Below are 25005 nucleotides of genomic sequence, written 5' to 3' on the forward strand. Positions count from 1 at the left end.
ATGAAAACGTGTATTTGAAGAACACTGTGAGAACTTTTTTAACCTCTAGTTTTGTATGTTCTGGGGTAGGTATCAACACCATACTTGAACAATAATGCATCAAAACTGTAATATTAATCTCTCTTCAATATCTCTACTATTAAAAAATAAAAAGAGTAATGACCATTAAACACAGCACTGTTCATTGCGCCTCTTGTAATGCTAGTTAGCGGGGGGGGGGGCGGGGGGGGTTGATGCACAGCGTGTCACGTCCTGCTCAAACGAGGGAGACAAGTGGCTTAGATTTGTAAATCCCCAACGGAGTGGACAATGGGTTCCTGCATCAATCCCACCAACGAGGGTTCAAGGATGCATCTGTCTTCTTTGCTTCACTTCACTTCTTTATTATCATCAGGTAACACAAGGCATACTATATCAGTTGCCATTCGTTATATACTTAGTCAATTATCATGTAGCCAATTAGTACATTGTGGGAAATTAATAAATGTCTGGACTTTTGAGACTTGTCTCATCGTTGTCCACTCCACTGGGGATTTACAAATCTAAGTCACTTGTCTCCCTCGTTTGAGTGGGATTTGACAACAGCATCACAGTTTCTTTACCCAAGTCTCATGATTCCTTCTCCAGCAAGATGTTTAAAAGCATCTGCTTAGGATCAAGCATGTGGATAGCACTCTTTTAGTTAAGTGTCTATTCTTATGGTTAAAACCAAGTATGCACTCTTAAATGTTTTGATGTAATTCTTCGAACGTGTTTTTCTCACTGACTTTATAAATGTAGAGAATTGCTACCTTTTCTACATTTTATCTCTAAAAGCACGCATATAATTTAAACATTTGTCTTTAGCTTTGTTACATACTTTAACCAATGTAAGCCTTTACCTTGGGCATTATTTTATTCCTTGTGTTCTGTTTCTATAGCTATTCTCCAGCCCTTTTTCTGATTCTGTATGTAAAAGCTACTTTTATTTAGGAATGAGTAGAGGGGACATGGGTATGGTGTTTTCTTCTGACAGGCTCAGTTCCTGCAACAGACATGATCCTGGAAACACTTAGTCATCTTTGCTGGTTTTCAGCTAGCATTGGCTGTGCTGCGATTGATAAATAATAGTGATAAGGGCAGCCACAAAGAAAAAGATAATACGTTGTATGTCACAGTACTTTACCTTTCTGATTAACCATCTCCTTTTCCCTTCTTCTAGTCAGCTGTTTGCTAAGGCTATGAACAAAGAGCTAAGTTAGCTCTGTATGGTTTTGGAGCATGATTTCAGTGTCAGTCTCTGTAAAATTTTTCCCCATGCAGAGGGCCAAGAAAGAAATTAAATTAAAGAAAACAGAGACAGTTACATTCAAAAGGACTTGAATCTATTACATTTGGTGGCATTCATGCTGTCGGTCACTATATTATCTGACCCAAATTCAAGCAATGGTGTCTTTGCAAAGCAGGGAAAAGAGTTCTTTGTTTCCAAATTTTAAGTTAAGGCATGGTTGTCTCAGAGACACAATTCTGTTATTGTGGGATCAGAAGGCTTGGAGGCAGCCTCTAAGAGAACATTTTATTTTGACTAGGTAAGTAGGGATGTTTGAGTGTTTATGACTCATTGCAAATAGGGTGGTTTCTGTTCTCAATATGCAGATAAAAGTCTGATTGCTTCAGTGACTGGAGGTTTCACGCTAGTTTCCTTTACCCTACAAAGACCATCTAACATATGCATAAGCCTTGCAGATACCTACCAAGCAGGAATTTGTCCAACTAGGCACTATTTCTAACATTTCTTGGTAACTGCCAATGTTTCTGGGAATTTGAGACAAATGTTGTATCAGTCTCTCTCTCTCTCTCTCTCTCAAAAAAAAAAAAAAAAAAAAAAAAAGACAGTTCATCTATGCAAAAGGACTTCTGAACTGTCATCCTTCCTTTTCTCCTTTCTTCAACCTCTAATATGTACAGCAAACTGCTAGTCTGTTGAGAGAGATCTGGAATGTTCCTTGACAGGTTGTTAACTTCTTTCTACCACCATTACTACAGCAATTTCCACCTGAGTTTTTCACAGATGATGAACAGAGAAAAAACAGACATAACAAAGCCTATGATTCCGTGATTTTTCCAAGTGCAATCTATTACTCCATCCCATATCTAGGTGCCAAATGTTATTTATCAGTCTTCATAGACTTCTGTTTACCAAAGTCTCAGGGGAAGAGGAAAGTTATGGGACTTCAAATAAAGCATAGGAAAACATGCATGCAATTGCATTTCAGTGTGATCAAGAACTCATAGAAAACCTCCACTTTCTTTTAGCAAGCCAAAAGCACGTTTCATCTTACAGAATAGTAAACTGGAGTTGTTTTAATTCTTCAAACCTATCACTCTTAATGAATATTGGCTGAATGAAAAAAAAAAAAAAGAGAATTTTTATATATATATATATATATACTGAAAGGTGATCCACTGAATTGTGACTGTTGAATTAGAAAGAATCTACACCTTCAGCGACAACATCATTGTGGTGATTTGAAAGAATTGTTGCTATCTTCAGCAGTGAAACATGGAGCACAAAGGAAAATAATGTGATTGAGAATATTCCTATTTCTGAAATACTTCAGTAATTGTTGTCTTAACAAGACCAGCTTGTCTGCTCATCCTGTTCTGATGATGCTCAGTGTTTATATTACATTTATAAATGTCTGCTCTAAGCTGTTTTAGACCTCATATGTACCGAGGGTCGAAGTTAAGAGTTCAGGATACTTTTGGAATTTGTTGAAGTACAGAAGGTGACCAACTGGGGTAGGGCATGAATTGATCTCACTGTTCATAGGACCCATCTCTGGTGTCAGAGGACTCTAGAACATAAGCTGTTAGTATGCCTTGCTCTGACTTTTTAGTTTAAAGCAGCAAACTATTTTTCACTAAGTACTAGCAGAAGATGTTCCTGTAGCCTGAATTCTTTCACTAGAAAATGCTTCAGAGGGCTGAGAAACTTTGAGTTTCTACATGCCACCCCAAGGACTGGCTTTCTTTGATGTTGTACTGTGTTTTGTTTTCAGCACTTTTGAAAGAAAAAGGTATTAGTTAGCCAAACAAAGGTATTAGCCAAAAAAGAATATTCACTGCAGCATCAATTCTACTGAAAGGAAAATATTCCCTGAACTAGAGAAAATTATTAGGGAAAAAAAAGTTCTTGACTAATTTCCTCTAAAGCAACCTGAACCCTGAAACTTAGAGTGATTGAAGAACAGAATAAATGCATCACTTCATTTATGCAAAAGAGTATATTGAAAACTGCAACTCAGCAGAAGACTCCTACAACATATAATAATGTTTTGACTTCTGCACTGAGCTTGATATCTTTCTCATGAATAGTTGATTAGACTGTAGAGTGTAACGTCTGCATGCATAATTGAAGCTATACAGAAATAATTGTTCTAATTACCAGTGCTATATAATGTCATTTCAGTTATAGACCCATACCGGCTGGGTGATATCTGCCCTACAGTTTTCCCTCAAAGAGGATATGGGATAATCTGAAGGAATCCTTGATATTTTATCAATGACTCTTCTGCCCTGCAAAGTCTCTTCTTGACAATTGTGTTGAATATTCTGTAGTAACCCGCTTCATCCGTGCTTCCATACCCGAGTGAGTTATTAGAAGGCTTCCAGTCTATTTGGCCATATGAATTTTCTGTTTTGTACCCCTACACCCCCTCTTGTGATGGATACAGCTGCTGGTGGAATGAACAAGACACAAAAGAAAATTAACAATTTTTAAAGAAGAAAGAGACCCCTCTCTCTCACCTCTTCTTGATTTTGAATATTGACCTACCTGACTTTAGTTGCAAGGTACACTTGCAAAATCCTTTACCTTTCTTCTCTCATGGGATTATTGCCACAGGCTTTCTGTGAATATTTTGAACATTCAGCTGTCATGGTATGTATGGATAGAACTCAAGTGGCGTAAATGGCTTCTTTGCAGAACATCTCATTTCCACATGTGTTATTGTGAAGTATTAATACATGATGCTGCATATGGGAAGGCAGTGCCAGAGTCCTTATTCAGTATTGACTGCATGAGTATCCTCAGGGTATATGGAGTTTTAAGAGGTGCACTGCTTGAAGTCACAAACCATGTCAATGTGTGTATAAGCACACACCAAAAGAAGAAAGTTATCAGTGACTCTTTGTCTTCAGATTAATTTCTGTCATGTGCATATGCAGGACCCTATGGTCCAATCTGCTCCCCTACATCACCTTCTCAGTCCTCTGAAGACTTTTCAAAAAAAACCCAAGCAGAATGTTTTTTCCCAGAGCCTGTGATAAGTGTGAGCTGAGGATGAGAAAAGGGCTTCCGTATGTTCCCAGTCTTAAATTCTTGGGTTGGTATATCTACAGTAATGGAAAGAGAGCCTATCTTAATGAACAACAGCAATGAATAAGTGCCAGTCAGAAAATAGAGGTTATTGAAATAAGATTTTTAAACTATTAAATAAACACAGTAGATCGTCTGTCCAAAACTGGGCAAGGTTTTACTCTTCCAATAATAGAACAGATTTGCTTGATTTGCTTCATCTGATCAGATGTTCAGGGAGAAAAACTGATAAATTCCAAACTGAAACTAGTATGTTTGAGCTTTCCAAGGAAATATACTTTGAACACTGCTACCCCAGTCCAAGAAATAAATATCTATATGGTACAAAAGTAATTGATCTTAAAATTAGCAGTTTTATGTCAAGAATAACAAGCTAGAATTTCTTTTCAAGATACTGAAGCCCTTGTAACTGGTGCAAACATAAAGAAATGCTTCAGGTATGTGATTCTTATTTAAAATATCATTGATTGATTTTATTGCAAGCTGTCAGTTTATGGAAAGATTACTGACATCAGTTCATAAATTTTCACTTAGTGAAATGAATGTGAATTTGTTTTCTAAAATGGTGAAATTTTAAGGACACTGGCAAACATTATGGAAGTGAGAACAGTTTCAGTGCTCCACATCAAAGCACCAATGAAACCATCTCTTGGTTGCATCCACACACAGGTGGATAAATCCAATGAACTGCATATACTGAGGTAGAATTAATTACTGTAAATCTCAGGTGAGTTCATTGTTTGGAGCTTTTTTCATCTTAGAAATTGTTATTAAAACAAAAAATGGCACAGTACCTTAATGCGTGTTTTTTTCTGTGGATAAGTTTGCTGACATTTAATGAAATAAATAATTACTTAAGCAAAGACATTAAAAAAAATAAACAGGAGTTTAGGAATGTATGATAATCTGAATCGAGTAATCAAGTAAAATATAGGAAGTGCACTGTTTCCCTTATTTGTTCTTGAAGTTCCTGAATTTGGGATTCAAGTGCTGCACCACTTCTGCCGATTGTCTGCCTCCCTCCACATACAAGTTTAATAATACAATAGAATTTATAGTAAAAGTAATTGTCACTTTATTAGCTTCAATATGAATATTTCCATACAAATATATTTTTATTTAAAATTTATTATGTCTAATGTTAAACCCTTTTAAAGCTAAAAAGGTAAAGGTAAAAGAGCAGATCATATTCTAGTTCAATGTCCTGCAAAACAAAATATTTTACAAACGCTTAAGAGACATATTAAACCTCTTTATCCCAAGCAGGCTCCAACTCATCCACCTGCCCCCACCTCACCTACATCCTTTTCTTTTTTCAAATAGAACTTTTTTAATTCTTTGCTACTTCTGTAAAGTAGTCACAAATATAAGCCATAGGTACAGCCTCGCTGGTCACACACCCCCCCATGTGTAAATCTTCGCTGCTGCTGCGGCGGAGGCTGCTTCAGGTCTCCGGGAAGGGATTGTTTGGTGTCGGGCAGAACGAGGGAAAGCACCGTATGCCTGAGTGGGTCGTGAGTGACAAGAACACGCAGTACCGTCAGGGAGAGTTAAGTCAGGAGAATTAGATGAGGTGCCAGCCGTAAAGCATCAGTCAGAGACGGTTTCACACCCTGTCCGAAGTTACCCCCCTCTCTCCCCGCCAAAGCCGACTGGCGTGTCAGGGGAGATGCCAGGTCTACCCCGCTGCTGGCGCGAACGGGGAGCGCGTCGATTCCACTTAGTTTGAAACGTAACAGCTCTTTTATCGTGCGGACCGGGCAATCGGGGAACCGCCAGTGGGTGTGAAGGTGGGGTGTATCTCTGCCAGTCGCTGCGGGCGCGGTTCGGAGCCACCCGAGCGTTTCCCCCGGCCAGGGGGGTCCGGCCGCGTTCCCGAGCGCCGACCCCTCGCAGGGAACCAGACACCTGTGGACTTCACCCCACGCCCACCCCCATGCCCAGTCCCCGCCTCAGGCCGCCGCCCGTGGCCGCTGCACCCCCTCCGCCCCGCCGCTCAGCACCACAGACACGCTCCGCGCCCGCGGCCGCCTCCGCGCCCCTCCCGCGGGCGAGACCCCGGCCATCTCCTCCTCTTAAAAACGCCTGTAAACAGCCCTACTTTGTAAGGACGGGGCGGGATTTGCTACCTCTTCTTTCTGAGCCTGCGCCTGGCTTGCTGCTTCTCGGCCGTGCTTGACCTTAAAGGCGAGTGGGCGAGTGTCCCGTCCCCGCGGCCATCAGCGCCGCGGCTCCCGCCAGCGGCATCGGATCCCCCCCGAGTAATTCCCCACCACACACCTGATGGTGTCCCCGGGAACGCTTGGGGAAGAATTGTTCCTGACAATTTTAAAAAAGGTCCAAAATACTGCTTGCGGATTTTTAAGAGTGCTATTGGAATTAATATTCGATTGGTAAAAGCCTGGCAACACCCATCCAGCTGTGCACCTCAGCTTACTCATACCGAAGTGCCCTCTCATGTGGGTTGGGTTGAAGCTGAGAGTTTTGTCTGGGTTTTTTTACTTTAGTCTCACTTCAACGTGAGAGCACAAAGGAATATTGGGAATGTATAAATTACAGCATTTTTTTAAAAAATGTATAAAATAACTTGGACTCGTTAGGGCGGGAAATACCGAAAATCCGAACCTAGAGGCACCTCTCAACAGCTGAAGGAATCCCGTCCAGGGCCCAGGATCCTTCAGTCTTTTAATGAAGTGAAAGAGCCTCGCTGGGTTCAGTCACCCCTTTACAGGATAATCCATAAAAGTAGCTGTAGAGTCATCCCATCCAGGTCCGACGCCTGGTTGGCGCTGTGGCTATGGGTAGAAAACTCAAAACACTTGTAAACTATGTCTCACTGAAACTTAAATCTGCCGTGAAGAAATGGCGATGCATAGAGATCCACCTTGAGGAATGGCAAAAGGAAGTGTGCAACACTGGAAGGTGAAATTTTGCCACAATATTTACCCTCTTCCTTGTTCAAAGATGATAAAACCGAACACCTAAAACCGTCTATGCTTCCCATTGTATAGCATCCACTGCTGTTGATTTTTATGTACTCAGGGAGAGTTTTCTCACAGTCCGGTGTTTGCATCTATTGACTTTGTAATCTGTAGACAGACGCTTAATGAGCAGAAAAGACAAGAACCTCAGCGATAAAACCTTGGAATAACAGTGAGCCTTTACAGCTTGTCAGTAAGAGAAAGCTCAAACATAAATATCTGATTTACAGAAGTAACACAACTTATTTTGATAGATTACATTGTTTCTGTTTCAAATTACTCTGTCAATCGGGGAAGAAGAGGTTAAGAGGTCATATTTTCTTAAAAAAATGCTTGAAAGGGCTCTTTCAAGGGATTTTTCATAAATTTCAACCCTACACCTAACTACTTACTTGTGATGGTGCATAAGCTCTACTTTGGCTGTCAAATACGCTGATTTTGTTAAATGTTGTTTTACAAATCCCCTCAAATAGGCAGGAACAGGATCACACGCCCCCTACACGCGGAGTGAAGTGCAGTGATTTGCCCCACACAGTAGTTCCTGACGGGTCTTCATCGCATCTCCATTTCAACTTTGATCTTTTATCCCTGTCGGGTGAGGCTTTGTTGTTTTGGGCTGCTTGAGAGTAAGAGGGTGCAGAAAATTACGCGGACTTTTCAAGCAGGAGGGAGGTCAAGGCTGAGAGTCGCCTATACTGAAAACTTTTACAAGATTTACAAGGAGAAAGGCTGGGGTTTCAAACGTCGAGGCAAAATCCCCTCGGCCGCAGCGTCGCTCGACTTCTCTCGGGAGCACCAGCACAACCCCCCGTGCGAGCCTGTACACCCAGGCGAACCTTTAGTTCCTCGCACACCCTCTACCTGCCCCCGCCGCCGCGGCGGCGTCCGGGGCCGGAGCGGACACCCGCCCCCCGGGGCCGGGGTGCGCTCCGTGGGGCTGCGAGAGGGCCCCGGGAGCCCCCTCCGGCCGCTCACCCGTGCCGTGGCGCCGGCAGGGCAGCGCGGCGCTCGGGGCGCCACTCCACCGGCGGCTTGGGCAGGGCCCGGGCGGACGCGCCGGTTTTGACCGCTCCCGCCTCAGGCAGAGGCGCCCGTGGGCCCGTGGGCGGTTTTGCCCGGCGAGGAGGCGCCGGAGGCCGGGGCGGGTGTTCCCCACCAGCCCCGTCCGCCCCGTCGAGCGCCGACCGAGGGAAGCGGGAGCGGCGCCGGCGGTGCCGCGCCCGGGCACGGCGGCGAGAAGTGTGTCGGCGACGTGCGACACGCGGGGGCGGCGGAGCGTCGCCGCCGCGCGTGGGGCGGCCACGTCCCGCGGGGAGCGGCTGCTCGGCGCCGGGCCACGGGCGCAGCCGCTCCTCCTGCCCGCGGCGCCTCCGCTTCGCCGAGACGCTCGGTTCCCCGGCAGCCGGCAGCACGAATAAATTACAAACCCGCATTTAATGTTAGTGACTCTTTAAATGGAATTTTTCATTCAAACTTTGTCATTAAAATAGAAAGGCCTTTTGGTCGTGACCATACAAGCATAATAAATTGTATATGTTTGCGATACTGAATGAATCTTGCCCATATGCTGCACTGCAAGGCTACATGAATGAAGCATTTACCAAATCAGGCCCACCACATTAAACAGAAAAACAATCTTTATTCATGGTAACTTATCAGTTTCAATTAATCAACCTCAACAATGGAAATTCTGATGTGTTCAAGCAACTTGAAAGCAATAGGTCATCTCCAGGGCAGCCATGTTGTGTCTTTGTGCCTATGGTCTCAAACAAAGCAACATCTCCAATAAATGTACATCCCCACACACAGATGTGTGCCTATATGTGTATAAACATCTAGGCGCGCCGAGGGCCGTGGCGTACACGGACGGCTGTACGCAGAAGTGTTTATCTTTTTTGTCATACAAAAAGTAATTGTTTTCTAGTATTTTTTTTTTTAGCTCTGCAAGTTTAAACAAAAGAAAAGAAATTTCCATTGGATGACCATCCTTTCAGTTTCTCTGCTGCTATGTGAATAGCATTGTGCAAACCATTCCAATGGTATTGAAAAGGGGTAACCATTGGTTTGATTTGGTTACACGGTTTCGTAAAGAGCTCCCTCCCACTGCCTTAGGGTCTGTGAAAGGTCCGTGACCTGTTTAGAACTGCCAAGTGAAATGTCATGTCGCCCCTCCCAAATGGGAGTATCTGCATTCATTTGATCAGTATAAAAAATGATTGGGGATGGCGAGATCAGGGCTTTTGAATTGCAATTTATAGCAGTTTACAAAAATGCACATTGTTGGAAAAGAAAACATGGAAGTGTTTCTTTCTAAATTGCATTACCTGTGAAATGTCATTAGTCTTTTTAGGATATCGCATCCTATTTTTTATGATCTCAGAGAGAGACTTAAATGAAGAAGTTGAGTGTTTGCTGGAGATATGAACGCACACCCGGCTACCTAGAGCCGCCTGCTCAGTGTTGCCGTCAGCTGCTGGAGGAAAGGTTTCCCCACTCCTCTCCAGGTTGTGTTTACAGTTCCGCCGTCAGCCCTTGGTGGTACCGTGTATTTCACGAGATCTTGTCATTTTAGTGAAATGACAAGAGGCTGCTGCTTTCCGGGAGGGTGGTTTGTTCGTGTCCAAGGCTCAGCATCCTCCTACCTCCCGCCGAGCGCTTTGACCATTGCCGCCTTGTCCGGAGACGGAGTCACTGAACGCTTAATTTGTTACTCTTGCAATTGTCCTTCGCCGCCGTGCACCTTAAAAAAAAAAAAAAAAAAAAAAAAAAAAACACAAAAAACAACACAACAAAAAAACCCCAAACAACAACCAAAAAACCCAAAACCAAAACAAAAAACCCACCACAACTCCCACACACACCCCAAAAAATACCCACAGTAAACGAAACACGAGGGAACGATTACACTTGTACTAAACTAGAATTTGTCGTCTCTCGCACGCCATTTACCCTGGGGCCTGCGACCTTTAATCTGCCGATCCCGGCCTTTGGGGGAGCGAGGTGTGCGGAGTGTGCGGGGTGCGCGGGGTGCGCGGTCTGAGCGGGTGCGGCGGGGGCCGCGGCCCGTGGCTGGGCACCGAGCAGTCCCCCCCTGCCCTTCCCCGCTCTGTGCCGGCCATCGGCCCCTCAGCACCGCTTTGGGAGCGTCGGCGCTGCCGGTCACGGCTGGCACCGGCGGGACGAGGCGCGGGGCAGCGGGGCGGCCCCGGCCCCGACGAGGCCGCGCTGGGAGCGGTGCGGGACGGAGGCGGGTGCTGGAGAGGGAAGAGCGGGGCACACGTGTGAGAGAGGCCAAAGCGAGGGGTGATGGCGCCCCGGCTCTGCCCGGGGTGTCGGGCGCCCGTGGCTGGGCTGGGGCCAGGCCCCGAGGACGGGGGCGCGCAGGGTGCTGGCGGCGGGGCCGGCGGCCGGGGCGGGCGGCCCGGGGCCGCTCCTCCTCCCGCAGGTGACGGGACGGAGGGCGAAGCGCCCCCCCCGCCCTTACACCCCACACCCCCCAGCAGGTGCCCTGCTGCCAGCAGCGACGGGGGTGGCGGCTTGCTCTGAAAATAGAACCCTGTCCTCGGGGCCACCCCCCCGCGGCCTCGGCCCGGGTCTCCCGGCCCCGGGACTTGCCTCCCGGGCCTAGACCGTGTGTTCGGGAGCTACGCGTTGCTCGCCTAGAGCTGAAACCTGGATAAAATGTGTCCCCGCCTCACCGAGAGCCCCCGGAGCGGCACCGCTGCCGCCGCCGGGACCCCAGGCAGGTCCTCGCCGGCACGGGGGGCCGCAAGGGCAGCGGGTGTCCCGGTGTCCGTGCGTCCTCTTGGGCTGAGCCTGACCCCGGAGACCCCGGAGCGGGGGGAGCGGAGGTGCCGTCGCCAACGCCGGGCAAAAGTTTGACGCTATTTCCACAACCGCGCTCCCTGTGTCCCGGCAGAGATGCTCTTTGTAGCTGTCGCCCAAGGCTGAAACGTTTAAACGGGGCAGATAAATTATTAGGAGCAAAAGCCTTGAGTGGCTTAATTGGGAAAAGCAGTCCCGGTTCCAACCAATGTCCGTACAATTGCACACTGCAGTCCACCATTATTCGAGCTTCATCTACTATGCACTATATACCACCGTCTCCAAAGGATTGTTGCCCTAGAAACTTGTTTTAAAACTCCAGCTATATATCAACACCTTGTTTTAGCAGTCCTTGGCTGAATTACAGTTACACAGTTTGGCGCTTCTTTCAAATTTCCTCCCATCAGTTTGGCCAAAGAAAGGAATTTTTCTCCTTTAGAAATGAATTGGCTTAATTAGTAAGTAGATTAATGGCAATTGCTGGTGAGTTGGTTTCCAGCAGAGTTTCACCAGAGAGGGTTAATCGGAGTCAGGTCTGGAATCTTTCCCAGAACTGGCTGCCAGCCATTTCCGTCAACCAATCAACCTCGTAAACAAACGCGCCATCCGCTGAAATAGAGTTTATTTCTTACTGTCATCCCGCTGGAGTCATTTCCCCAAACAGCCGCCACCTCACAGTGGGTCTGAAATGGATCGCCCTGAACTCGGGGCTGCTAATTTCCAGCTATTTCCCCAAATGCTTGGAAGTGTTTCCCCGGCAAAAAAATGTTTGTTGGGCGCATCGGCAATTCAGTAAACATGTAACCTGCTTTCAGCAGCCCGCGGCTGAGATTTTTCTCTTCTAAGAAGCCGGCAATTCGAGGCAAAAACAATTAGCGTAACAGGGCGATCCAAAACTCTTTTCCAAAGCCGCTGCCTCAGACGTGGGGCAAGCAAGAAAAAACATCAGCTTTGACATCTTTTTCAGCCTTTCCACTTATTTTTTTTTTCTATACCGATAAAACGCATTCATACTTCGGCTTGCAGCTGCATTACTCTTGCAAAAAAAAAAAAAAAAAAAAAAATCCCTGCTGAGAAATGCATATAATAGGAAAAACAGATCGGCTGGACAGCAGCGTAATTAATGCCAGAAAGGGCTGAGGCCGGTTTCATAGTTTGTCTTTTGAGGATATCAAGACGAGACCTGGTGAAAAATGACGCATGCTTTAACATTTCAGAAAGCTGGCAACTAGCAGCGCTCCCCCCCTCCGCCCCTCCTTTTTTTTAACTTTATGCCTCTGAACAAAGGGGTCGGCAGAACTAGCTAGGTTGTAATGAGTTCTGTGTCCCTAGCACATTAAGTGCATCATGGAAACATATTGTATCGAAATAGTTTGGAGGAGAATACTGGGGATGAAAGAGAAAGGGTGCTTTGATCAGCTCCCTGGGGTCCTGAGTGCGCGCAGACCGACTTGCAAGGACTTATTCAGCTCCAGCGAGACACACTTACAACACCATTCAAAGAAATTTGCATATCTGTAATTTATCACATTTGTCCCCAACATTTTTGCAAGGTAAATAAAAGTTGGCTGAATAAAAAATATCAATCATCACAGAGCGAGGGAGAGCGGGAGCGGGAGAAGGGCGAAGTGTTTGTTTAACCAGACTCCGTTTGGAAAACTTTTGCTGAACGCGGGGTAAAACCCACCCCGGAGAGATTTGCACAGTTTATTTCAAGCCGGCGACCGCGCGTGTGTCCGCGGCCGGAGCTCCGCGCCCCGCCCCGCCCCAGCACGGCCCGGGCCGGCCTGGCCCCGGGGGGCCCGCGGCTCCGCGCCCCCCCGCGCAGCACCGCGCAGCGCCCCGTCCCTTCGGGACGCGCCTCGGGCTCCGCAAGCCCCCGCAGAAACACCTGGCGAAGCCCAGGCGGAGAAGGGGAAGGGGGGTGGGCAGGGAAAAATATAGCGTCGGGGCGGGCCCCCCCGAAGGCCCCGGGCCGGGCCTTGTTCGGCATCAACCGGCGGCGGCCACACCGCCACCGGCATCTTCAACTTGACCTTGGCGAGGGCTCCGCGCCTTCGCCTCATCTGTCACCCGCGGGCGGTGACAGTGATGCATTTCGTGGCATTGTCGGGGCAGGGCGCTGGGAGAGCCGTCGGGGCCGGGCCGGGCCGGACTGGCGGCGGAGCGGGCGCGGTGTTTCCGGGCGGCGGAGGGGAACAAAAGTCATAGCGAGACGCCTGTGCGGCTAATTCCGTGAAAGGCGCGTCCCGGTCCCCCCCGCGGGAAGGTCAGTGTCGCGGGCTGTGCCGCGCCGAGGGGGGGCCGCAGGGCTCCGCGCAGCCCCCGGCCACGCCGACCGCGCCGTCGGGGCGCGCCCGCCGCCGTTCCCCGCGCCGGCGGGCACGCCCGGGCCTGACACGTCCCGAGGGCTCCGTGCTTTCCCGCTCTTCCCAAAACTCCGCCGGCCCGGGGCCACCGGCGGCGGGCAGGCACCAGCGGGGCTGCCCGAGCCGCGCCGGGACCCGCAGGGGCGCTCCCCGCCCGGCCCGCTTCGCCCCGGGTCACCTCTCGCTTCTGCGGCGAGGGGCAGCTCCCCGAGGCCTCGCCCGGGTAGGGGCCGGCGCCGTCGGGGGCGCCCGTCCCGCCCCGGGGGCGTCCCCGCCCGCCGTCCGCGGAGGAGCCCCTCCGCCCCGGGGCCGGGAGGCGGCTTTCGCCCGCGACTTCGCTCTCCCCGGGGCCGGAGCGCGGGCGGCGGGGGCAGGGAGCGGCCGCCCCGGACCGGGCGAGGCCCCCCAGCGCGTTCCCGGGGCAGGGCGGCCGTCGGGGCGTCCGGCGGCGACATTTCCCGGAAGGGGAAGCCGCCTCCGCCCGCCCGGCGGGCGCGGAGCTCCGCCGCCGAGGGCTGCCCTCGGCCCGGCCCTCTGGCAGCGCTCCGCGGCGGCAGAGGCCTGGGGGGCCCGTCGGGGCGCGGGGCGGGGGCGGCGGCAGGTGCCCGCCCGTGCGACCCCTCCGCGCCGCCTCTCCCCGGGGACAGGGCAGCCCCCGCCCGGCGGGGCGACGGGGCCGGGCCGCGCCGCTCCGACCGGGTATCCCCGGGGCGGCGAGGGTCGGGGGGGGGCCCGCCGCAGCCGGGGCCCGTCCGGGCCGGGCAGGGCAGAGCCGGGCAGGGCGGCCGGAGCCTCTCGCCGCCCCGGGGCTGCCCCGCGGGGCCTCCCCGAGCGGGGCGGGCGCGGCGGGGCCGGGCCTCCCCCGCCCTCTCCAAGCCGCTCGGCGTTGCGGGTTGCGCGGAGCAGGTGCGCGGGGAAAGCGGGGGGCCGCGCCGGGCCGGGTCGGCGGGCGGAGGCCGGGGGCGCGGCGGGCAGAGGGGGCGGGGGGGGCGGGCGCTCCCGCGGGGCCCCACGGGGGCCGGTTCCGCGCCGGGCGGGCGGGCAGGCGCCGCGCCCGCGGTCGGAGAGCCGAGCGCTGCCTACGGAGCCGGCGCCGACGCCCCAGGAGCCGCCCGGGGGGGAGCCCCGCTCCTCCCGGCGGGGCCGCCCGCCGGACGGGCCGCGGCGGCGCGGCGCGGCGGCTCCGCGCGGGGCCCCCCCCGGGGCCGCCCCCGGCGCGGCCGCCGCGCAGGGGCGGCGCCGCCCTTGTCCCCGGGGGCGCCGGGCAGCCGGGCCCCCTCTTGGAGACCTCCATGCGCAACGCGGGCCGGCGGGCGGGAGAGCCCCGCCGCCGCCGCCCGCCGCCGCCCGCCGGGGCCCCGACGGCGGCGGGGCGGCGGCGGGGGCAGCGGCCGGGAGCCGTCCCCGCCGCGGAGCCCCCCCGCCCGCCCCCTCCCGGCCGCGGCGGCGGCGCGGGGAGCGGCGGGGCGCACGCGCGCCCGCGCGGGGTCCGGCCCCGCGGCGAGGCGCGCGGCGGCGCGGGGGCGGCGCGGGGCCGCGGCGGGCGCGGGGCGGGCGGGGGGGGGTGCGGACGGACACCGGGCGGGCGGACGGACCCCCCTCGGTGCCCGCCGGGGCGGCCCCCGGGCGCGGCGGCGGCGGCGGCGGCGCGCTCGTCCCCGCCGGGCGGTCTCCGGCGAGGCCAGCGGCGGGCCGGGCGCGCCGGGGCGGCAGCCGGAGCCATTCATCCCCCGCCCCTTTGTTCGCCCTGAGAGTAACGCCGTGAATTAAAAGAAATGACAATATTTCGTATCTGCTCGCCCGGCCAGGAGAAGGGCCCTTGAGCCTGGCAAAAATCAGGCGGATCATTCATCGTGCCACCCCGCACCTGTGGGCTTGGCATTGAAAACCCCGCGGACCTCTTCCTATTCAGCGTAATTATTCCCCCAAGGCGCACAATGGTTGAAATGGAGCAGGTTGGAGTCTGTTTATTGGTCGTAAATGTTTTTCTGAAGATCTTCTGAATCTCATTGTTAGCTCGTTGTTTGAGGCTGCCCTCTTTCTTTCAGACGAGAGTAGCCTTGGACTTTTCAATTTTCAATCGTAACATCTGCTTAATCGTACGGATCAAAATATGGAGACACAAAACATATGTAATGGTTGATTTGTTAAATCCTGGTAATGAGTTATTAACAAGGGAAAACAATGGGGCAGGATGGTGAGAGCCTTATGGTAACAGAGTCACTTTATGTAACGCCTGACGTTTCCCTTCTTGATAAATGGAACTAAGGTCTGAGCGCCAGGTGATAGCAAGAAAATCAATGTCTTTAGGGGCCGGCACCGAGACTTTTTTTCTATGTGAAAAATTAGGAGACATAAAATTTAATTGGCTGATCAGGGGAAAAGCAGTGGTCTTAAGTTTAATTGCCAGTAGGCTTAGCGAGGGAGACAAAACAAGATTTGGGCCTGTTTGTTTGCTTGCATCCCAGCGCCGAGTCCAAGTGTATCGTTGAAAATGTGTTTTATTATAACACATGTCATGCTTTACAGTTCCCATATTGTGTAAAGACAATAGTTAATGGTACATTAAAGACAAGCAAACCATGCCAACACGTCTTGGACACATTGTAAGGGCCTCTCTCTTTGCTCGCTTTAGGCAGCTGCAGTCCAGGACCCAGAAGCACAAAAAGAACAAGTTTGAAATACCAGGTGCATCCGAGAGAACCACGACAGGGATTGATATGTTATAGCCCAGGACATGAACCTAGCAATAAAGATATCATTGCGATTGTTTGCGGCTTCCACGCCATGTAAAGCCGGAGGCGCCGGAGCAGGCTGCTTTCTGGCAGCGGCGGCTCTGCCTCCCCGGGCTCCCCCGGCGCCCTCCGCCAAACCCGAGCACCTGTTGGCCAGACCCCGGCCCCGTCGTGGGAATCGCCCCCCGACCACGCTTCCAGGTCCCGGCAGCGCGGTTTGTCGTGGAGTTATTTAGGACCATTCCCACCGGCTGCGGGATGCTTTGGGAAGCGGGAGGTTTACCAGGGGACACTCAACTGGTGTTTGTTCGGCCTCGCAGCTGGTCCTCGGTGCCAGCGAGAGAGGCGTGAATGGGAGAGGGATGGGAGCCCGGGCTGGGGATCCCTCGCAGGGCGCTCGCCCGACTGCCAGCAGCCGAGAAGCCCTGGGAACGGCGGCGGGACGGGTTCACAGTGCCCAGGGCGGCTCTGCCCGCGCACCGCGCTGCTCGGGAGGCCCCGCGCCTCCCCAGCCCCTCGCCGACCCTGCGGGCGAGCGGACCGACGCCTCCAGCCCTTCGGGCTCGGGGCGGGGGTCTTGTTGCCGTATTTTGGTTTATTTCATTTTTATTAAAAAATGCCGGGTTGTCCGTTTCGGACGATTACATCGGCTTTTCACCTGCAGCATCGCGAGTGGCGCCGGTCCCGGGAGGGCAGCGCCGGCCCGCACCCCCAGAGCCCGCGCCTCCCTCCTGGCAGCCTGCGGGAAGCCAGCGGGCTGACAGTGTCTCCGACACCACCCTCCCACCCCCAGCGAGGCTGGGCATTTCCCCCACTTTTGTTCTCTCCTGCCCCGCTTTGCAGCCCCCAGTCCCCGCGGGGATGCGGAGAGCGGGGGGGGGGGGGGGCGGGAAGGGAGGATACGGACTGGTCCCGGGACCCGGGCGGGCCTCCCCCGTCCCGCCGGGGCGCCGTCGGGGCAGAGCGGCCGGGGAGGGGTGGCCCCCGCGGGAACCGGTGCGGGCTTTCAGGGGGGCGGTGGGGGCTCCGGGGGCGTGACGGGGGCGCGGGGGAGGCGGGGAGCCCCTGCCCGGGGCTCGCCGTGGGGAGGGGGGGCAGCCCTGGAAGGTGCAGCCATCACCGCCCCCCCCCCCCCCCCCCCCCCCCCCCGCTCACGGCCGCGGGGAGAGGCGGCTGGGAACGGGCGTTGCGTGGCTGTCAGTCACGCCTGCCCCCACGCTGGTCCTTACCGCGCCGAGCCGTGTTCCCCACCAGCAGCCCCCTCCCCCAAAAAAGCTGCGGGCCGGGCTCGCGGGACCCGCGGAGTCCCGCCGGGTCCCGCCGGGCCGGGGGACCTGCACAGGCGCTTTCCTCCTGCCCTGTGCGGCGGGATTTTGTCGCAGGAGCGCGACGCTGGGGTGAATGGATGATGAGTCGGTCAAAAGGAGCTGTCAGTCTCTTTGAAGATTGCGTTTAAAGGGACTTGCCAAGTCAAGACGGGAGAGTGACAAGATAGAGACCCTGGTGTTTTACATGCGAAGGCCGGCTCTTCCGCTTCATCTGCACCATACTAAAGGATGTGTTGAAGCATTGAATCACAAAAAAAAGTGGCACGCCGAAGAAAAGGTGCCACATAACAATGATTGTAGTGTTTTAATTGTGGGGGACCGCATCACCAAAGCCAATTGAGACGGACGGGGCTATACACAGAAGGAAACGGTACAACACTTCCATAACTTATAATTAAGCTGAAGTCCGACTAACATTTGACTTTCTAATGAGTGTAATGAGATTACATGCCTGATGGAAGCATTTGTGCAAAAGCGACTTTCTGTGTTTAATGAGGTCCTAATACAGGACAAGATCGAATTATAGGTCGGCTCTTTTTCTCGCTCAAAGAGCCCCGTTTAAGTTCAATGACACCGGTGCTGCCCGCCTCCCGCCCGCCGCCGGACGGGGCGAGGCTCGCAGCCGGTCAGCCCCGCCGGCAGTCCGGGCTCGCACTAAAAATGAGCAAAGAGATAAGCAAAGCACACACCCCCCTGCCCCCGCCCCGGTCCAGCCTCGGCGTGTTTGTGTGGGTAAGTAGCTCCCCTAATTGCTATTGGAAGAGATCCATGCCATCCGCGCTAGGGAACGAAATGTGTCTAACTAGGTTAATGCAATTAGCATGCATGCAACATATTGTTCCGACTTTGCGGCAGCTTTGAAAAAAAAAAAAAAAAAGGGGGCGGGGGGGGGCAGAGATGTTCGGTCTATGATGAGTAATAATTATCCCCTGGCTCACCCGGGCCGTTCCCATCCGCCCGGGCACCGCGCGGGGACAGCGCTGCCCCGGCCGAGGGCCGGCCCGGGCATCTGGGGCTCTCCCGGGGGCCGAGCCGTCGGGGCTGAGCCGCGGCTGCCACGGGAAAATCCGCACCTGCGGCGCCGGGCCGAGCCCCCTCCCCAGCCCCGGGCCGCCCCCCCCGGGCCCGCCGGTAGCACTTGCAGCCCCCCCGGCCCGCCCAGTCCCTGCCGCCCCCTCCCCTCGCCCCCGGGGCAGGTGCAGCCCAGCCGCCCCCCCAGCAGCCGGGCACGCTGAGCTGGGGCTGCCGGAGCGACTCTGCCACCAGTTGCACGACGGCTTCGCCTCCCCCCCTCGCCCCCCCTCTCCTCCCCCCGGCATCCTCCGGGCGAGGGCTGCGGGGGCTGTTTCCCAGGCGGAGCCGGGGCGCGGCCCGTGGAAAGCCGGGGGGCCACGCACCCCCTGGGGCCCAGCCTGCTCGGCCCCCAGCCTGCCCCCCCCCCCCCCCCGGCACTTTTGGGAAGAGCTTTGTCCGGCTCCGGGTAGCGCGCCCATCCCCGTGGCGGCGGGGCCGGGGGTACAGGGCAGCGGTGGGGGACACGCACACACACGCCAGGTTGGCGATGCGGGCCCCGGGTGTTTCAGCTGGAAACCAGGAGCGGAGCAGAAGCGCTGAAAGGAAGGGACCTCCGAGAGATAGACAAAGACATCAGTTGGAAGCACTTCAGGAGAGGACGTCAGAAGGGGTGGAGAGAAGGGGAAAGTGTCCCCCCCCGGCTCTATAAGAGCAGCCGGAGCCGGCGGTGGGGCGGAGTGGGGCCGCCGTCTGGGCGGAGGGTGCCGGCTGGGGCGCGCTCCCGGCCCCCCGGCCCCGGGGGTCTCCCCGCTGCCCCCCGCGGACCAGACCGGGCCGGGCCGCGCCTGCACTGCGGGGCTTCCTCGGGACGCGCGGGGGGTCTCGGCAGCACCCCCCACAAGTACACTGCTCCACAAGGTACAGTCCGGGTTTATTATTAACAAACACAGGAAGAGTCCACGTGCGGCAATAAATTATTTTCACAGGTTCTGGCATATTTTTTTCCCCCAAAAAAAGGTGCTGGTGGAATAAACCTATTGCATATCTTTAAAAAATCAGGATAAATTATATAAATTATGTATTCAAAACAGACGATTCTACCTCTATCACTACTCCGTAATAAATATATAAATAAAGTTGATTGCCCTTAGAGTCTGAATCTTAAATTACATTTACAATAGAGGTCTCTACATACAGCATGTACAGGGCGGGGCGGGGGCCACCCGCGCGGCGCCTTCACGCCACGAAGTCGAAGGGGGGCTCGTTCTCGATGTCGTTGAGGGAGGGTTTGTTGTTCACCTTCCGCGGGTCCTCAGGGGTCCACACTTTGGCTGTCCGGATGATGTTTTGTTCCTTGAGTTGCTTTTCGTCGGTCCACGACAGCGAGTGACCGGCCAGCGGGGGGAGTCCGTAGTCGGGGTCGCTCGGGGAGGGAGATCCTGGGGGGAGAAAGGCGGGGGGGTTATTGCCGGGGCCGGCATTCCTGCGGAGAGCGGAGCCGGGCCGGGCCGTCCCGGGCCGCCACTTACGTGTGCCGCGGTGGCAGATGATGATTTTCTTGGGCTGGCTGGGGCTCTCGCTGCTGGCGCTGCGCAGCGGCAGGTCGGACTGCACCAGCTCGCTGAGGAAGTTGATGTAGCCGATGGCCAGGCGCAGCGTGTCCACCTTGGAGAGCCGCTTCTCGTAGGGCAGCGTGGGGATGTGCGAGCGCAGCCCCTCGAAGGCGTCGTTGATGGACTGCATCCGCCGCCGCTCCCGCACGTTGGCGGCCTGGCGGAGCTGCTGCAGCTCCGCCTCGGAGCGCACCCGCCGCCGCCGCTTGGCCGAGCCCAGCGCCTGCAGCCGCCCCTCGGGGGACAGCAGCGCCGCGCCCCCCGCCCCGCAGCACTCGTAGGCGAAGCCGGGCGAGCCGGGCGACGGCGGGAAGGTGGCGGCCGGCGCCGGGCAGCGGTAGCCGCCCTCGGGGTCGCCGCCGTCGCGGTAGTAGTAGTCCTGCAGCTGCCGGCTGAGGAAGTCCACGTCCGGCTCCAGCAGCCCCTCGGCGGCCAGCGCGTCCCGGGGGGGCGGCTCGGGGAACAGGTCCTCCTCGTCGAAGTAGGGGGGCGAGGAGAAGGACTCCAGCCCCCCGGGGAAGTGCTCCAGCAGCACCGTCTCCATGCTGCGCCCGGCCCCGGCGGGGACGGGGCGGGACGGGACGGCAGCGCCGCCGGGACGCGCCTGCAGCCACTCCCGCCGGCCCGCTGGCCGAGCCGCCCCGACGGCAGCGGCGGCGGCGGGGCCCGGGCCCCCGCCCCTGCCCTGCCCTGCCCTGCCCTCCCCGCCCCTGGGCGGCCGGGCCGCTGCCGCCGCTCTCCGGGGAGGAGGCCGGAGCCGGTTGGCGCGGCCGGCGGCACGCGAGGAGTCTTATAACGACATCCCCGGGCGCGTGCCGCTGACCGCCGCCGCCAGCCAATCAGCGAGCGCCGGGGGGGGCGGGAGGGCGGGCGGGAAGGGGGGGGTGGCCGGTCCCCCCCCGTCGGGGGACACCGCGGCGCTCCCGGCGGCCGAGGGGCGGCGCCGCGGCGGGCACCGGGGGCGGAGGGGGGGAGGGGGGAGCGGGAGGGCCCCGCCGGTGCCCCCCCGCCGAGCCCCCCCGCCCAGGGCCGGGCTCGGAGCCCGCGGCCGTGCGTCGGTCCCCGCCCCGTCGGGCGAGCAGCCCCGGTCCGCCCCGGCCACCTCTCCCCACAGGCCGCTGGCCGAAGGTGCGCGTTGGTAGCCACCGGCTTAGCTCACCCCGGGGCACCGGGGAGGGGGTCACCCCCGCGGATGCTTCCCCCCACCCCCAGCGCTCTTCTGGCTCCCGCAGCGGGGCCGCCAGCCCCCGCCGCCGGCGGAGCCGCTGTCGGGGCGGGCAGCGGGTGGCTCGGTGTCGCGGGGTTCCTCGCGGCGTTTGAAACGAAGGCGGTTCTACCGTGACATCTAAAGGCATCACGTCAGCTCTTGCGCCCGGCCGCGTCGCGTCGGTCCTTTCCCTGCTCCCCTCGTCCTCTCCGGACGAGCTCGCCTGGCGGAGGCCCGGTTAATAATTCCCTGAGTGACTCTCACTGATGAAAGCCTCACAGATTCTCACTGGGGTGAAATGGATTACCCGGCAGATTAGCGGAGGATTATCTCTGTCATTAGCGCTGCAACAGTTTGCCCGGCAGAGTCTGTCGAGTTTTATCGAAAGTGACTTTGCAGTGTGCCCCCAGCCCGGGCAGAGATCAAACCCCGAGTGGAAACGGACCCCGCTCTATCAGCAGAGCAAGACAGGGCCAGCTCCGGGAGGGTAATAAATGACCCCGACTTCAAAGCGGCGGACGACGCCGTGATAAGGACAGGGAAACGCGTGAGTCACGGGAGGGAACAAAGAGCTTTGCGAGAACCACTTCTTGGGAAGTCCTGTCTGCGGACGGACCACGCGAATAGGCGAGGAGGGAAGGAGGAAAGCTTCGCGCGAAGACAGGGACGCGCCCACGCGTGGCCGGGGTGTTACCGTCGGTTTGGCTTACAGGGGGGGCCGCTGCAGCCCTCCCGGAACGGGGAAACTGAGGGGTGCCTTCCCCACCGAGGGGCAATGCGACGGCGAAGCGGCTCCCCGTTCACGTCCAGCCAGAACTGGGGGGGCAGGGGGAGGTGGATGAGGGGGAGAGGCGGGAGCTGCGGGCCCGGGGAGCGCCTCCAGCCGCGGGTCTCCGCTGCGGGCATCGCCGGCCAGTGCCCTCTGCGGCGCTGGCAGCCCCCGCCGGCTCCCCTCCGCCTCAGGGGCCGGCAGGCCGGCGGGCCCTGCTGTGCTGCCCACTCCCCATGGGGTGGGCGTGGGAGCCCAGGGTGGAGAGACCCGAGGAGGGCTCCAGCGCTCCCCCCTGCTCGCAGCCGGAGCAGCTGCGAGGCCGGACCAGGTCGCTCAGGGCTTTACCCGGTCTGGTCCCGAAAACCGGGGCCGCCGGTGCTGCTGCTCCATCTCCTCGGTGGTTCCCTTAGGGATATAACGCTTGAACCTCTCCCGTTTCTCAGGGTGGAAAAGGCTCTCCGTGCGTCCGGACTCCTGTCCACTGTCCCTCAACCTCGCACCCCGCACCGCTGCCAAAACCCAAGCTCCTGGCCGCCCATCCTCCCAGGCTCTGGCACGGTGCTGCGGGATCCCCCCGCCACCGCCTGCGCCCTCGGCTGAGCCAGCCACGTTTCCGCAGCCCCCGCCCCGCCCCGGGCAGCCGCTCCAGCCTCCGACGCCGCGTTGGCCCTTCGCCCCTTAACGCGTGGGGGTGTTTCCCGCACCGCCTGTCCCAGTGCCGGGAATAACCCCTTCCCTCGCCCTCCCGGGCTGTGACGGTGCTCATGCAGCCCAGGGACGCTGCGGGCACCCTGCGCGGCCAGGGCACGGGGCGGGCTCCACCGGCTCCCCCGGCCTCCCCAGCGCCGCAATCTGGGGAGCGCTCCGAGCGGCGCGGAGCGCGGCGGGAGGGAGCCCCCCCGCTGCCCCCCAGCCGCAGCACCTGAGGGACGCGCCTGGGAAAGCAAACGTAGCTTCGGCACCCCACGGGCACGGCTGTGCCTCCCCTTCCCCGGCCCGGGGTTTCCTGGGAGGTCGCACCGCCCTCTTACACCGCCAGCACACCCTGCGCCCCCCTTTGCCCTCCCCAGCGCCGAGGGGGGGGCAGGGGGGAATGTGTGTGTAGATGCGTGGCGTCCCCACACCAGCCGAGCGGGAGGCGCTGGTGGGAGAGCAGGGACCCGCCGTGCCCGGCCCCTGAGGCTGCTGGGGGGGGATGGGGGGGTGCCCCCCCCCCCGCCATGACCCCCCGCAGCCTCCAGTTCAGCCGCAGGCGGTCCCACAGCGGCGCAGCCGAGGCGCGGTCCCCGCGCCCCTGTCCCGTGTCACCCGCCGGCGGCCCGGCCCCAGGCCTGCGCGGACCCCGCGGGACAGGAGCTCTGCCCGCCGCCCCTCCGGTCCCCGCTGGGGCACGCCGGGACGCCTGCCCCATCCTCCCCCACGGCTGCCGGGGGAGAATCTCCTTTTGCGAAAGAGAATGCGGCAGCTCCTTGTCCCCCTCCCTCCCTGCCTGGCACGGGGCGAGCGCGGCCGGGGAATGAACGCTACGGGTGAAGGCGTCAGCTCTAGAAGCACGAGTATAAATCTAGCCCACACTGTAGATGAAGTCCTCTCGGATCCATGTCATTCCTACTCCGAAACGCTGGGAAAAAGAAGAAAGCAAACCCCTAAATCCTAACAACGCTGAGGTGATTTCGGGGGGATTTCCTGGCCGCAGAGCTGGCTCTGTTCCCTTCCGGCATGCCCAAGGAGCCGTCGCCCGTGGGGTGGCGAGTCCTCGCTCGGGCCGCACTCCGGCTGCAGGCGGGGAGTTCAAAGCCGATGCGCAAACCACATCGAGTCGCCCCTGTCACCGCCGCACCCACTCGAGACACATACACACGCAGTCACACACATTCCTACGCTGACCCACGGCCCGCCCGGCAGCATCTCCCCCAGGTAAGACAGCCCAAGCGCCCCTGAAACAGGCTCTTCTTCCCCCCAAAGCCTCTGCCACCAGCCTTCTCCCAGCGCAGCTCTTTGGCCACGGGCTGTCCCTGTCCCCGAGAGCAAGACGGGCCCCACGGCACCTCTCGTTAAGGCGGCGGCGAAGCACCTGCCCGGCGGCCAAGCCCGACAGCTTGAGGGGCCGATGAGGGAGGAGAAGCAGGATCCCTGCTGTCGCGGTACGGACCGTGCGTGCCCGAGAGTCCGTGGGGCTCTGCTCTGGCCCACGGCGGTATCGCGTGGATACGCCAGCGTGGGCCCTGCAGCGCCGGGCAGGGAATGTCACACTACTGTGGCACGACACCAGCGGGCCACAGAGCTCGGGCGGTGGTCTGGGAGGCCGGCCCCTGCGGTCTGTCCGTCCCTGCGGGGCAGCTCCGTCAGGACCGACGAGCATTTCGCGGCGCCCTGTGGCCGCCTGGCAGCTCCCGACGACGGGAGCGCGCTGCTGGGGGAAGCAGAGGGATATTTTGGGAGCCCACCGATTCCAAAGAGTCGGGGCCTTGGAGCCTGTCTTGAAACCGTTCAGACCTAGAAGATCTTTGGAAAGTTTGCGAGCGGCGCCCCAGGGAAGTTGTGCGATGCGTGGGGCTGGTCTCGCACGGCCCCTCTCCCCTTCGCCGGGCACGGCTGGCGCCCTGCGTGTGCGGGGGGTGGGGGGGAAGGCAGGGAAACACCGCGGTTCCCTCGCTATGCCGAGCTCAGCCCTCGCCCTGCGGCAGGGACGGCTTTAAAATTCGAGCGATTCCAGGGTTGTACATCCGCCTTGGGGCAATGAGCGGGGACCGTCCCCGAAGGGAACCTCTCGGGTTGCCCAAGACGTTACGAAAAGGCAA

General features: G+C 57.3%; 1 protein-coding gene across 1 annotated transcript; it reads right to left on the reverse strand.

The window, feature by feature from the left end:
- Positions 1–19848: 19848 nt before the first annotated feature.
- PTF1A (pancreas associated transcription factor 1a) lies at positions 19849–20769 on the reverse strand. Its single transcript, XM_074897969.1, has 2 exons — positions 20142–20769; positions 19849–20051 (listed from the first exon to the last, which is right to left on the reverse strand). The coding sequence occupies exons 1-2, from the start codon at positions 20767–20769 to the stop codon at positions 19849–19851; spliced, it is 831 nt and encodes a 276-aa protein (XP_074754070.1).
- Between the last annotated feature and the right edge of the window lie 4236 nt (positions 20770–25005).

Source organism: Athene noctua, chromosome 2, assembly GCF_965140245.1.
Source record: "Athene noctua chromosome 2, bAthNoc1.hap1.1, whole genome shotgun sequence".
Lineage (NCBI taxonomy): Eukaryota > Metazoa > Chordata > Aves > Strigiformes > Strigidae > Athene > Athene noctua.

What these genes read in the sequence shown, in the direction of transcription:
- PTF1A (XM_074897969.1), bottom strand. Translation starts at nt 20,769, where the DNA reads ATGGAGACGGTGCTGCTGGAGCACTTCCCCGGGGGGCTGGAGTCCTTC. An exon ending in CATCTGCCACCGCGGCACAC is followed by an intron (nt 20,052 to 20,141) that starts GTAAGTGGCGGC and finishes TTCTCCCCCCAG; the next exon opens with GATCTCCCTCCCCGAGCGAC.